Below are 14,813 nucleotides of genomic sequence, written 5' to 3'. Positions count from 1 at the left end.
GCTGCAGGAATTTCCTTTAGACGGTATYGTTGCTCATGACTGAGAGTGATTCATGGTGCAGTTTTCTTGGTGTCTGGATGACCTCTCAAAGTTTGTCTTCACTGTCAAATTAGCTCATATTATGGCTCGAGGGTTGCCCTTAAGTTGACTCCCTTCACATAAAGCCCCTTATATGAGCAGGCTGTTAACCCAAGCCAATATGATGCTGCTGCTGCTGCTAATTTGAACAAGGACATAAGTAAAGCCTGGGTAAGCACATCAGCTGAGCCACARAGAGCAGCCCTCAGTGGTGGGGCACAGCTTCACCCATGTGGGTGCTGTGTGGCCCTCCTGTGTCCCGCAGGGTCCCTTTGTTCTCCCCAAAGCACTCAGCAGCGATCTGGGATGTTCACATCTCTGGTGCCTTGCATTTTGTGGCTCTTACCTCTTTCTAGGAGGTGACTGTTTGTCATGTTTGGTGTGGGCCATTTTTGTGCTACATTTCAGAGTCTTTTGTAAGCTAGACACTAGCACAGTGTACTTGGGGTACCCTATAAAACACATCACAGGGGCTTAGCTCAGGGCACAATGGTCGGCAACCTGCCTGGTGGAAAAGACCCTGGGGGTGCTGGTTGATGTCTGAACCAGCAAGTGCCCAAGTGGCCCAAAAAGCCAGTGGGCACCCAGGTGTGTGCCAGCAGTAGTGTGGCCAGGAGGATGGAAGCAGGGATCATCTCCCTGCTCTCATCACCGGGGAGGCMACAGCTCAAATCCTGGGGTCAGTTTTGGGCCCCTCACTGCAGGACACACATGGAGGTGCTGGAGCATGTCCAGAGAAGGGCAGTGGGGCTGGGGAAGGGTCTGCAGCACGGGTCTGATGAGAAGAGACTGCTGTAGCTGTGTGGCTGCTCATGTCTCATGGGAATAGAATTTATTCTGTGCACAGGAATCAAAAATGGATTAAAGCTATTACTTTCTGTCCTGACAGTCCATAGAACCACCTGAAGCCATTCGGTCTCTGTGATGGCTTTGTGCTGCAGCATTAATGCTCACATGTCGCTGCTTTTAAGGACTCTGCCATCTCTCTGGCACCTCACAAGYTTGCTTAAAAGAGACATTTGAGTGTGCTTTCTTCCTGTCCAGCTGTGCACTCTTAGCATGGGCAGTGTGCTCCCTCTCTTGCTCCCCTGGCCCCCATCCCCAAGCTAATTCTGCTGCARCCATGCTTTTCATACCCACTCAAGTGTGCATGGGGCCTCCATTCCTGCACCGTAAAGCCATCTACAAACATGTGGGAAGAGGATGGTGCCTATTCAGTAAGCTGCAGASTAGGCAGCTATCTTTCGACAGATGAGCCAGAGGAATTTCTACTGCAGAGCTCAATTGTTCTAGGCCCTCGGCTCCCTTTTGTGCAGGAGCAATGAAAAGTTGTGTTATGACAACGGTTGACAAAGTGTTTAATGAAAGCCACAGTTGGCAGTGACAGAATTTCAAGCCATCCTCCTTTTTTTCCAGTGCCTGTCATCAAAAGGTGCAGAAACACTTTTGACATAATCTTCTGYACTGACAGATAAATGGTTTTGACGTAAGGGTCGGAGCCCTTCACCTTGCTGAGCAGAATTCAGCCATCATCGTGGTGAGCAGAGGCCAGGAGCTACACATGTCTCTATTCCTTTGTTTGGGGAGCCAGCCAGGCACTTCTGTTTTCAACAGAGAGGTGTCTTTTCTCTGCACTGGTCAAGTTCCCAAAGCAGAGCCAAAACTTGTACRTGAACTCCTGGTCTAGCCTGCAGCTTGCCCAGGGGGCAGGGCTGGCATCTCACTGTTCTGAGAGCTGACTGGTCCCTCCTCACTGCGACRCGGTGATTTCTTTTGGGAGGTAGTTTGAACACACCTGGTTATTTGACAAGACTTTCAGTCTTTGTTCAGTGATCTACAGTGCCACTTTCATAATGCYAGTTGCTGGTAAACCCTGCTTTCTTATTTGGAGACTGGAATGGCTGAAAAGACAGAGCAGAGCCCTTCTCATATTGATTTAACAGGCTCTCAGTTCCCGATCATGGGCATCCTAGTGACAGGAGGGGAAAACCCTACATTGTTGGATTAGCCCAGTACAAGGAAGACTTGAAGTGTGTAATGGATAAATAATAGGCAGAGCACTTCTCATGCCAGTTAGTCAGAAYAAAGTTTAAAAATATCCACCAACTTCTCTAGTTCAGTAGAAGCTGATCTGAAAAAACAATCTGAACATCAATGGCCACTCAGGTTGGTGGTTCTGCTCTTCCTCCTCTGCCAGCTTTAAAACTTGTAACCTTTGTAGGATGCTTCCCTGAACTCACAGCCCAGGCTGAATTGTCCTGAATTCATATTAGTTGAATTCTGTTTTCTTTCCACAGTTGCCTGGGAGGGATGAAAATATCCTTCCATGAGTAATGCAATGAAACATGTACCCCTGCAGAAAAGCGGGCAAGGCACTGGCAGTTTGTGGGCAGTTTGTGGGCAGTGCCACGTTTGGGCTCAGCTAACCCCAGTGTAGGTATCCCAAAATGGATTGAACATGCTCCTAAGACATGGGCTCTTGGAACTGGTATGAAACACAGAAGGATGATTCTTAAAACTGTCTTTGAAGAGATGTCCAGGGTTTGAGATACTTCAGATGGCTTGATTGGGAAAAGAAGGTTTTGGTGTAGAGTTGATGGCTCTTTCTGTGAGGAAGGCATTTTGGAAAACTGATGGCAGAAACATTTGTTCAGTGATCCACTGTGGCATCATCCCACGGGGCTCCTTGAGAAGGAATGCATTCTGTGCTACAGGGAGCAGTAAATGTGACAGCGTTCACTGATGGCACAGCTGTGCCCCAGGCTTGGCATCTCCAGTCAGCCTGTGCTGCTGGTCTGCTCAGCTCAGAGAGACCAAACTCTGGGGACATTCCATCCCAYTGCTGAACATTTGGGACCCACGCTTCAGGGTGGGAGAGCATCCAGTGCACCCATGACCTCAAGTTTTGAGTTCCCTTCTTTATTTGCATTRCTGGAGCCCAACCAAGACTGAGGCCTCATTTCATCAGCATTGGGCAAACCAAGACAATACCTACCTCAATTTTATTTACAGTCTAAATAGACAAGACAGACAAAGGGTGGCTGTGGAAACAAAAGCTCTTGAGAGGTGATGTGACATGACCCGGTCACACAGCAGGAGATTAAGAGAGCCAGGAATAGACAGAGGTTTCCTGACTCCCAGTCCCAATGATCTATCTATTGGAGCACGTTAATTCTTTCTCTCACTTAAATGCTGTGACTGGCATGCCAAATACTGCCTAGTGAGGGGATCAGAGTTCTGGGAAACACATCCTTTGATTGCTAATGCTTCAGGCTAGAAATTCTTGAGTATTTTAATATAAGTTAAAATACAGCTAGTGTCGGAAATTCAGTAAACTTTATTTTGGCATATATATGTAATTTCAAGTCTCCTGTTTATTTTGTACTGACTATTTCTAGCTTTCATTTCCCCACTGATTTTTGACCAGTGTGTTGTACGTTTAATGAGGGTACTCGGTGGTTGGAGTGAATAGTGGGGGGAGAACTGAAGGCTTTGGTGTGCAAGRAGATGGAGTTCACCTGCATTTCTGCAGCAACAATTGTAAGGTCTTTCTGTTGCTGGAGCAGCAGAATCTGTCTGTGCTATCTGAATAGCCAGCTACTTGTACAGTGACTTTAATGTTCAAATATCTTGAATGGCAGCAACAATAATCAGAAAGTCGCTTTGGGTGACGTTAAACCGTGGCTGTGAAATCCTTTAATTTATGGAAACCTTTGTTTTTTCACTTGGGGACTTCTGGGGTTCATGTCAGCATCACTCAGTGCTTGAGCACGGGCTAAGCCAGGGATCTGGTCCCTCTGAGAAGTGTGGGGATGATCAGTTTTGGTGCCTGTGTTCTTGTTTCTTGCTTCATAAAACAGCCTCTTAGCCTATTGCTGAGGAATGTGTTGAGGAGAAATACATTGCCTTAAAAAATGCAAAGATTGGCTGCAGTAGAAGGCACAGAAATACATGAAAACAGATGGATTCATGCACGGTCMTGTCTGGCTGTATTTTCCCCTCACAGTTTGTCACTCATATTTTTCTGCCGGCTTTCTTGTGCTGAGCCTGTAGGATGTTACCTGTTGTATTTTCTCTTTCTGCCTGTAGATCAGGCAGTGACAAGCTCCAACCTGATCTTACTGTGTGGTTTAAACAAAAAAAAAAAAAAGTAGTAATGTAATCTGTGGGCAAATTGCACTTTAATTCGTAATTGTGCTATGAATATGGACTTGGCTTTCAAACGCACTCCAAGTTTAAACTGCAGTTTGACTTTTATTTAGATAAATGCCTTTGAGTTCGTAGTGAAATGGATATCTGCTGTAGGCTGGTATTGATTTAAAGGTCTCTTGAGTGTTTTAAAAGACAGTAGGGGCTTACATGACAGCATATTTTAAACCAAGATGCCTGGTTAGGTTTTACACTCCTGCATAGCTTCAGTTCTAGGCTCTGTGAAGAGCCATCTGTATTGTTGATTTGTAGAGTCTTCTTCCGCAGCAGATATCGGCAAAAAACGGAACGTTTTGGGCAAGATGCAAGGAGCTGCCTTCTGAGCTGGCTGCTCTGAAATGATGGGCAATGGTGGGATGTGAGAGCCATCAAATGATTCCCTCGTGCAGGGGAACGCTTTGAGGACTTCCCATAAATGCATTCCAAGAGGGCAGGTGATCAATATCTGCTTTTTTAGCTTCAAAGAGGTGTTTATCGCTTTCTGCTAATCATGCAACGCTGGTGAGCTCTGTAGTCTGTCRAGTCTTGGTATTAGTAAGGCAGCTGAGAGCATGGGTTTTTCTTTAGGTGCCACAGAATTCAGCGGGTTAGTGTGAGCACTTCAACAGACATTTTCCATCAATGCTCTTCTGGCTGSTGCCTTTTTTTGTGTGCCTCAGCTCTTGGGTCATGGAGCACTGGTAAGAGTTCAGTCAGTGCCTCGGTGACTTAGGTCCTGTTTACCTGTTTGGGTTCCAGACCTGCTTGCTTTCTGTGGGCACAGTTTTAGAGCAAAGCAAAACACAAAGCAGGGAAGATTGGCCAGTTTTCTAGTCAGACTGGCTTGGTGGTTTGAATAAGCAGCTCAATGTTATCTAAAATCAGGCCATGAATCTTTTGGGTTGCGTTCAGAGGTGCACTAAGAGGGTGTAACCTCCCTRCAGAGGAGGCAGGAGGGTTGAATTTTACCCAGGGTAATATCCTAGAGCAGGGTGTGGAGCAGAATAAAATTAAAGAAGTCCCCCTCACAATTTCCTTACAATTTACTGTGGTTGCATTTCTGCTGCCACCCATCAATTTGCCTCCTCCCTCTTTAGATTACACACTCACAGAAACATGCCAGCATTGCATGCAGAGTGTTAACTAAAGCACTTGTTACTTTTTGCATCATTAGTCACTTGGTCTTAATTGAAGTGAGCTCTCCTGGATAGTCCCTAGCTGCAGGTTTGACCTGTCGTGTGTGCTGTGCTGAGCGTGTGTATCTTGGAGGGAAGAACTCTGCTATTGCACACTTTGCGATGCTACAGCAGAGCATGGCAAAGYTCTTGCTTGTGGTGTCTGGAGATGGCCCTTAATTTGCATTATTTTGCCTGTTTGCTGTCCCTAGCAATCCTTGCACTGTGTTCCTTCCTTCCTTCAGCATGGTGAGCTCTGTGTGTGTTTCCAGTCAGGGATATGTCCTGTGAGGCAGGGCTGCTTTCAGATAACACAGCACAACCCTTTTGTCACCCRTCAGTGCTAGAATATGATTTGGATTTAGATTTGGGCTGTTGGGYAGCTGGAAAATGCTGGTTGGGGTTGTTGAGGACCAAAGTGTGTACTGCTCTGTGGCTTGAAAGCTGTATTCACTGATGAAAAAAAAACCCAAAACAAACATTTAGTGATATACTAATTATATCATCCTGTTAGAAAATGTAGAATATATCTTATGTTTACACATTGTAAGTGTACATACCTATAGATGTGTATTTTGTGTGTAACACACAGCGGTATAAAAATACTCCCCGTGAATGAATATAGCTGTAAAATACTTAGTGGAAGGTTTGTTGATTGTTTCAGTTCAAATTTTAATTTGTCAGGAAATATCCTATTCATCTGTGATTAGYTTTGTGGTTGTGAATAACCAATAGTAGAATAATAAATGTAATTGTGTAATATGAAGACAAATTAAAACCACACTAATCTAATGCAAAAGAGGAAAAAGCTTAGGGAGAGCTAGATAACATTTTTGTCATGGAGCTAAACCCACTCGTGTATTTAGCAGAAAAGTGCTGCTCTCCTGTTTTAAGTTCTCTTTAAAAAAAACCCAAAACCCAGGCCCTCCCAGTGCAATCCAGAATAATTAAAATGACTGTTTTGCTGAGCAGGGTGACTGCAGTTTGCTGATCCCACTGTCTTTTMTTTTAACAGAAATCTGAGCTACAACAAGTTGACAGAGATTGATCCTTCTGCCTTTGCAGAGCTGTCGAACCTGCAGGAAGTGTAAGTATTCCTTCAAACTTTTTAATTGCTCTCTATTTTGCCAGGGCTGCTTGTGGGCCAGGAGGAAATTGTTTCCTAAGACAGCACCTTCCTTTAGCCAACTTGAATGAGCAGRTCCAACTTGGTGTGGAGGTTTTTTCCCCTCCATGTTGTACCTGCACTGCTTTTTTTAAGCTRATCAATTAGCAGAACACAAGATCCCAATTAAAACAGCAGGGCTGTTATTGGAAATCATTGGTGTTGTGCAATGCTYGGAGAGAGCAGTTCAGCACACCTGAACACACACACAAAGCTTCTTGCTGAAAGCACAAGCCTGAAGCAAGGCAGAACAGCCTGGACTGTGATACCTGATGCCAGCCTAGCCCAAATCTCCCCGGAAACAAAGGTGTAGTGTAGAGGGTAACAAAGCACTTAACTGTGTTTCCTCCTCTCTCAGCCACTCCTTTTGGAACCATAGCAAATTCTGCTGAAAGTCTTGCTAAGAGAGGCTAAACCAGCAGAGCTTCTCTTCTGCTCTGGTGGGGAAGAGAAGAGCTGTACCAGACCCTCCTTGCTGGTAGAAGAAACCTATTTCAGGGAACTGCAGGTTTTCCAAGCTCCTGATCTCTGTGGAGGCTCAGCAGTTTCACTCACAGAGGGCTTGCACTGTCAGCCCTTCACAGGGATTSCTGGAGCTCACATTTTGGGGTTTGAAAACTGAAAGTGACTGAAATTGCAGGCGGTGGGCTGAGGTAATGAGCTCGTGTTTGCCTGGTGAATCGCTGGCATACTTGAGGTTTGGGCTCTGTTTGAAGAGCTACTGATGCCTCATGGGAAACTGAAAAAACATTTCCTTTCAGAAACAATACTGTGCTCTATCATGCATTTTCTCTTGTCCTCTGTCTGTTTTCATTAAGTGTTGGCTCTGGGACTTGTGGAAGGGCCAGATCCTGTGATTCTTAAATAGGCAAAAATGGAATTGTCCCTGACAGATGCCTTCTGCATTGGACTGTGGGGATGAATGTAGTGTCACTCCCTGGCCTGATTGCCCCAGCTCCTCTGCTTAYATGAAGAGTAGGGTCTTGCTGAGARTCATAATTAAGTGAGGAAAATATATCAGAAGTGACTGCAATGCTCTGAAATCAGCTCTTCACAATCCTTAAAGAGAAAGTGATGCATGTCAGCAGAAAGCTGCTGGTAGAATTTGTTTTCTCAACTTCTCTTTAAATTGCGGAAAGCCTTAAATTGCTCTGTGCTTAAAGAAGAGAATTGCAGCCCTGATCCCAGGAGACTTTAGAATTATCCTAACATGATTGTGGCTTAGCAATAGCTTTTATTCGTGAAACTGCCTGAAGGCGTGTGACTTCAGGGAGTGTGGGGTGGGAAATGTGTGTGGCTTCTAATTCCYCAGGTAGGGAATTCCCTTGAGCAGCATGCTTTGTGTGTGTAAGAGCAGGACAAACACTGAACAGTAAAATATATAAAAAGGTGTCAGGGCTYTGGGGGAGATAAGTAATGCAGCCCACAAAGTAATAGGCAGATAAGAGCTGCTTGCTGTGTCAGAAAGGCAGGGTTAGGGAATAGGGAGAGAGCAGAAGAGTGAGTAGGAGGGACAGGGAGCAGTCAGAAACAGGAGACTGGAAGGGAGGCAGAGGTCTGGAGCAGAGCCTGGAAGGCAGGCTCTGGGAAGTGTGAGGGAGAAGCTCTGTTAAAAGCCCTATCTACCAATCTTGGTTGCTTTTGAATAGCAGCTAAACCACAGACCACTGAAATAAACTTCATTTCACGAGGAGAACCACATCTATATTGCCAGAGCATCTCCTTTCTGAGGTTTTTATTTTTTTTTAAGCACTTTACAAACATTCATGAAATAAGCATCATGCTGTGGCATGTCTCGAGAGCAAGTCAGTGTTTCTCTGTGCATGCTGGGCAAACCAAGGCACCCTCAGGGGAAGAGATTGCCCCAAATAATAGATGCATTGATAAGACCTGAAACCTCCCATGATGCTTCAAACGTGCTGTCTGTGGTTCCTGAGCATTACAMAAGACTTAAAACTCCGTGTGTGTCTCTCTGTGTGAATAATTGGTGTGGTGTATTTTGAAAACATTTTGTTTTCCCTTCATTTTCAGAAAATGTCTCCAGACCAAAAGACTCAAACTTCATGGCTTATCTTCAATGCTCTGTTTTGCTTTACTGAGATTGTGATAAAGCAATAGCAGAATTTAACCTACACTTTTCCCTTTCCCTGAGTTTAGGCAGTTGTTTGTTTTGGTTTGTTTTGGTAGCCTTTGTGAGAAGCTTTTCTTAAAAGTTTTAAGTCTGTGTAGGTTGAAATTTAGTGGCTCAAAGTGATGCAAAACCCTATGATCCCACTTGCTCTGAAATACGTGGTGGAGGCTCAGGGTGGGGGCTGGACATGATTTTCCTTCAGGGCACCTGATCTTTCTCTCATTTTTCTCTTTTGGGCTTCATCTAATGACAATCCCCTGGGATCCATCCATTCTCATTCTTTGGTGGGAAGGATGGATGGAGGGTGCTGCTATGGGGTAGCCCTGTGGTCCTTTCCAGGCTCTCTTCAGGTCCTTTCCTGTCCTTTCTGGGGTTTCCACAGGTCATACAGATCATGAGATCCACAAAACTGATGGTTTCATGGCTCTCATGCTTTCCAAGCTCACTGGTAGCAAAGAAAGTAGTAACCATGTTAAAACTCCTCTCCAAACAACTCACCTTTTATTTTCTAAAGTGCCTTTCACTGAAAGCTCTGGAGAGCTGTGCTATTTTTGAGCAGGCTCCATTTCAGCTTGACACCAGCCTGGCAACTGGACTGTAAATATTTTATATGGGTGGCCCCCCCTCCTCCTCTGCCTCAGCATCCCGAGGCAGCGGRTTTGTGTCGTCAAARGCGAGGGCTGGGGAAYAGAAAGGAGGCTGAAYRTTTAAAGTTGTCRAGCCTGGCTGTTCTGAGGGGCTTTYCCCCTCTTTTTTAATTTCTTTACATAGGGGGAAAAGGGAAGATCAGTGGGAAATSCCAGGCAAATACAGAGCTTAGCTATCTCCTCTGTGTCAGCAAGCAGTGCCTGTGAGCCAAGAGAGAAAATGAGGTGGGAGAACCATTTCTGACTGACTCCTGACATGACAGGAGGCTGATCTGTGAACATCACACTTATGTCAGAGGAGGGTTTGACCATTTGTTAGACTCCAATTGGTGTCAGAACTGCTTAACCAGAGCTGACCCAGGCTCCTTCTTCTCCAGAAGATGCTCAGTTAGATGCTAATGAAAACATGCCACAAATAAACATTTTAATGCTCTTTCCAGCTTGCTCTGTACCTTTGGAAGCTCTAGACCATGTTGTAATATGAGCAACAGTGAGCTTTTAGTTGCAGAGTGGAGCAGCTCCTTGCTGAATTGCAATGCATCTGGCTTTTTTCCCTTACATTYTAAGGCATGGATATAATGTCAGAGGCAGAGGAAAGCTTTTATCCCAGCGGTGCTTGGAACTCCTCGTGAAATCAAATATCTTGCCTCCTCTCAGAGGAGYCAGAAGGGAAATTCTGGGATGAATGTGCCACTGCCCTCTCCCACCTGCCAAAAAYAGTGTWAAAGGAAAGAAGRGGGGAGGGRRRAAAAAAAAGCCACCAATGTAATTTAGGATTGCCCCTACTCGTGCCTGTGGCTTAGCACACCTCAGCTGTGCAGCTCTGGGATGCTGCGATTTGCACCCAAATTGTGATRTTTTCAGGATTCCTGGGGAAGAGAAATACTCAGAAGGCCAGCAGGGACCTGGTGAGGCTGTGCCTGGAGAAGGAGCAATGGGATCAGGGTGGTTTGGGGTCCGGGGAGCAGGAGTGGTGGGATCAGGGTTGGTTTGGGGTCCAGGGAGCAGGAGCAGTGGGATCAGGGGTGGTTTGGGGTCYGGGAAGTAGGAGTGATGGGATCAAGGATGGTTTGGAGTCCTAGGAGCAGTGGGATTAGGGTAGTTTGGGGTATCAGGAGAAGGAGCAGAAGTGATGGGATCAGGATGGTTTGGGGTCCTGGGAGCAGGAGCAATGGGATCAGGGTTGGTTTGGGGTCCCGGGAGCAGAAATGATGGGATCAGGGGTGGTTTGGGGTCCAGGGAACAGAAATGATGGGATCAGGGGTGGTTTGGGGTTCCAGGAGCAGTGGGATTGAGGTAGTTTGGGGTAAAGGGAGCAGAAATGATGGGATCAGGGGTGGTTTGGGGTCCAGGGAGCCCGGCCAGGGCCTGTCTGTGATCAGTGCACCGCGCCTGAGGGTGGAGCGGGCAGGGAGGCTGAGAAATTAGGTGATTTTCAAGCAGCCAGACCAGCGACTGTTACAGTAATTAATTGACTAATTCACCGTACAAACAAGGGCTCTTTAAAGCAGGGAAGAGCCGGTCACATGGGCAGGATCTGTTTTCAGTCAGGAAAACACTCGAAGCGTTGGGCCCTTGCAGGGGCCGKTTCTGGGCCGGTGGCTGAGGGCTCCTGGCTGGAGCAGGGCCCCGAGCCTGGGATATTACTGATAATTTTGGGGAAAATTTCTCGGTGATTGCCAGAGCTGGTTCTGGTGTGGAGGGGATGCTGCTGGGTTGTGCCCCCAAGCCCTGAGCTGGCGTGCAGGAGCTGCTGCTTGAGGAGGGGGCTGAATTCCTGTTCTAGGGTGGTGGCACCCATGATGGCCTTRGGTGCAGAAAGTCCCTTGTCCCTGGCTCTGTGGTGACTCTGGAAACACTGGAGGCTGTGGCACAGTGCCTTCCTCAGCACTTTAAAGGAACGGGCAGAAGGGGAGAAAAAGCCTTGCTTTTGTGAGCACCATACATGGAACCAGTGTTGGTGGCTCTCGTGTCAAAGGTGCGGCCACCACAGGTCCAGACAAACCCCCTGAGACAAAGGCTTGTGCCCCAATGGCAATGTCAGCCCTGCTCATCCTCTCCTCCGTGCCTGGGCACAACAACCTGAATTGCTGTTTTTTGGCTCCAACCCTGAATTTCTGTTTCTTGCAGGCGTCTGGACAACAACGAGCTGACTGCCATTCCCTCCCTGGGATCTGCTGCTTCCAGCATCCGCTCCCTCCACCTGTAAGTCACTGCCACCTCCTCCGGCTCTGGGCTCTCTGTGGGGTTGGGTTAGCTGCTCTGAGAGTTTTGTGTGTGTCACACTCATTCCTGCTGACTCTAGATTTTGTTTTGGGGCTTGTTGGTACCTTAATTAAGAAACATGAACTGGAGTAGTGTGATTTTTGTGAGGTTGTGTGTTGTGCTTATGGTCAGTGGTAACTTACGTCAGTAAATTCCACAGGTTGAATAAAACTTCATTTTCYTCATCTGCCTTTGGGTTTCAACCATTAGGTCATACTTGTGCTATTAATTTCTACCTTTTCTTTATTGTTCTTTTTTTTGCTCTGGCCCTGTTCTGATCATTTCTTCTTTCCTCTTAAAGCCAGAGACTATTCACATCTTTCAGGGAACTCATACCAGACCCATTTTTATGATCTCTTTCAACTTCTTTTTAACATTTTCTTTTGAGAGAACAGTGATTGTAAATAATGTTCTGCAGAACGCTTGCAGTTCCTAACTTTGTTTAGATGACCGTAGGAGCATTAGACACCTAAGAGCCCTTGTGTAGCTGCCACTGAGGATCTCTGGTTGAAGGTGCTGCTGAAGGGAATACAAAAAAAAAATTAAAATATCAAACTACTTAGTACCTAAAGAGTGTGGATTTCTGAAATTATTTTTGCATGTATCCACTTGTAATGCGTACTGAGGAATTTTCCCAGGTTCCTGGGAAGTGTTTGTAGCTAATAGGAACTCCAGCAAAGTGCTAGAGCAGTTCCAAGTGGTGGCTTCCAGCCTGCATGGCCTTGCAGTGCACACCTGCAGGCAGGTATCTGTATTTTCATGGATTTGGTGTTTTTTTGTGGCAGAAAATGCCTGTGATCACATCACCAGCTGATTTGCCTCTCCTGCTCAAAAGGCTCTTATTCTGAGACAGCCTTGATCTGTTGACTCACTGTGCTGCCACATTTGCGCTATGCATCTGGGTTCGAAAAAGCTCCAGAAATCTGATTTATGGATGGAAAGCTTGCACAGAATTTGCCATGCARGGATATAGTTTTAGGCCCCCCAGATCGGCTTCTCTCTCTCATGAAGTCTATAAATGCTCTGAGTTCCACAAGCCCCCGTTGTTATTTTTGCTATTAATTTAGCCCTTGGCAAAGGACCAAATTGCTGGAGCTTTGGGTTTTTTATTCCTGAAATGAAATAAGCAGTTTGRAAAGGAGGAATAATGACTGGTGGCAGGCAGTAGATTTACAGCTCCTCTGAAATTTCAGAGTGGTGCAGAAGGAAGAAGGTACAAAGCCAAATGATAAAAGGACGGTATTCCAAACAGACCTGCTTAGTATCACTTTCCAGAAATCTGAATTGCTCTCCTCAGCTGCTACACATAAATAACTCTGATAGTGGGATTTGTAATGCTGCTGTCATACTTCTGTAAGAAGGACCTCTTTGTTTAGCTTGTATCAGAGAATGCCACTTTCCCCCCACCCTTGCATTTCCTTTTAATTTTTATCAGAGATAAAAATAACCTGAAAGATTCTTTAAAGTACCCGCTTTAGTTGATGTTGCTGACTCACGTTGGAATGATTTGCTGAGGAAGTGAAGCTTTCTCCATCCTTGGGAGTCTTTAATCAATTGGATGGCTTCCTAAAAGATGGTTCTTTAGTTYAACCCTAGCCCTAAATGGGCTTGATAGTAAATTGGTGGGTAAAGTTAYGTAGCCTTGTGTGATGTAAGGAATCAGATTATATGGTCATACTGGTTTCTTCTGGCCTTCCAATCTGTGAAGTAATAATTGGGGAAGCTGCCAAACCAAACCGAGGGTGAAGACTCATAATGAAGACTTGTGTACTGAGAAACTGGTTTGTGTTTAAGTGTATAGTGTTACAGTGTATTCTTACTGCTAAAGAAAAATAAATACATTTCCTTTTTTTTTCAGTGTTTAGAAATGTGTGAAGTGTGTTTACCTCACAGACCTCTGAAGTAGGTTTTGTATATTGCATGTGGTTTAGTATTTCCAAAGGGCTGTTAATGTATTATAAAAGCAAGGGTTGTATATTTGTCACTCAAAATAGCCCTTCTGAATGAGTTACTTCATCTCTAAACAGGAGAAGAGACTTTCTCTCCTTTTGGGTCAGGGAGAAAGAAATCTGCCATACTGCCAAACTCCGATTTCCCATAAAGTTGTTTTTAATGAGCTTTGCTTTGCATTCCCCTGCTTCTGTGTTTTCCATACCTGTCTCCATCACCCAAAATTTGCTTGACCCTTTGTGTGTGAGGACCATGGGCCAGTTATGTATATATGTAAGCATGTGAGAATCTGTTGAAGWGAGAATTCTCAAAGCTTTCTGCAAGCCTTTGGATGTCCCAGACTGCARATGGATGCAGACATAACATATGTATCAAAGATGCTTTGTCCTAATACACTGCCGTGAAGTTTGATTCAGTTTAATTATTCCTCGAAGAATCAGTTTGTTTGTCTTTCACGGTGAGAATATTGCCAAAGTYGTTCATTTCATCAAGAGCAAACATAAGGGACTTGATAAGGCTTTTAATAGARCAGAAGGGAAAAATAATCTATGTATGGGTTACCAAATAAAGACAGACATTAAATGCAAACATCTGTTAGTGCAAACAAAAGCCAGGAAATTCAGCTGGGAGGGGGAGAGACTGAATCTGGATTCATTCCGAAATTACATCGGGATAGCTAAGAGGAGAACCTTGCCTGAAATTCCCACAGCATTTGTAATTTAGTTACAGTTCCTAGACTTGGACATTTGGGAGTTGATGGCAGGATGTTTTCACTGACATGCCCTTGGCTGAGGATTTCCCATCCCASTGCAGCTCCAGTGTGTTAACTCTGAAGGCTCTCGAGAAGACCCTGTTACCTGATCTGGTGGGGAAAGGGATGATGGAAGAAACCATTTATTTGCAGAACTTAGTCTGTTTATATCCAGCTTCCTCACTAACTTGCATGGAAGGACTCATAGGCTTGCTAGGTTAAAGGAGCAGCAATCAACCCTGTGCTGGTCTGTTATTATAGGTTTCCTACAAACCTCTGAGCAGGCACAATTCACCCCTTACTCTGGGGCCTGTCTCCACTGCTGCATCTTCCTGCATGTGGGTAAATGCATCCTGGAGGGTTTTTGGGGTGTTTGGACAGGATGATGGAGGTAATCCTTGTCCTCTGCCCTGGCTCCAAGCTTGATTCAGTCAGCATTCTCTGCCACAGGCAYGCCAGCACA

General features: G+C 45.4%; 1 protein-coding gene across 1 annotated transcript in view; it reads left to right on the top strand.

Annotated features, from left to right (window-relative positions):
* The window catches only part of LRIG1 (leucine rich repeats and immunoglobulin like domains 1), an 84,890-nt gene that overhangs the window by 27,811 nt on the left and 42,266 nt on the right, over positions 1-14,813 (top strand). The window contains exons 2-3 of the mRNA XM_057366411.1: positions 6,457-6,528; positions 11,515-11,589. Coding sequence (XP_057222394.1) covers positions 6,457-6,528; positions 11,515-11,589 — 147 coding nt within the window. The remainder of the gene's footprint in view (positions 1-6,456; positions 6,529-11,514; positions 11,590-14,813) is intronic.

The sequence above is a fragment of the Malurus melanocephalus genome, unplaced genomic scaffold, assembly GCF_030028575.1.
Source record: "Malurus melanocephalus ecotype Western Australia unplaced genomic scaffold, MMel_1.1 scaffold_64, whole genome shotgun sequence".
In the NCBI taxonomy this organism is placed as follows: Eukaryota; Metazoa; Chordata; class Aves; order Passeriformes; family Maluridae; genus Malurus; species Malurus melanocephalus.
The sequence above is the reverse complement of the archived record's forward strand: the minus strand, read 5'-3'. Positions and strand labels throughout refer to the sequence as shown.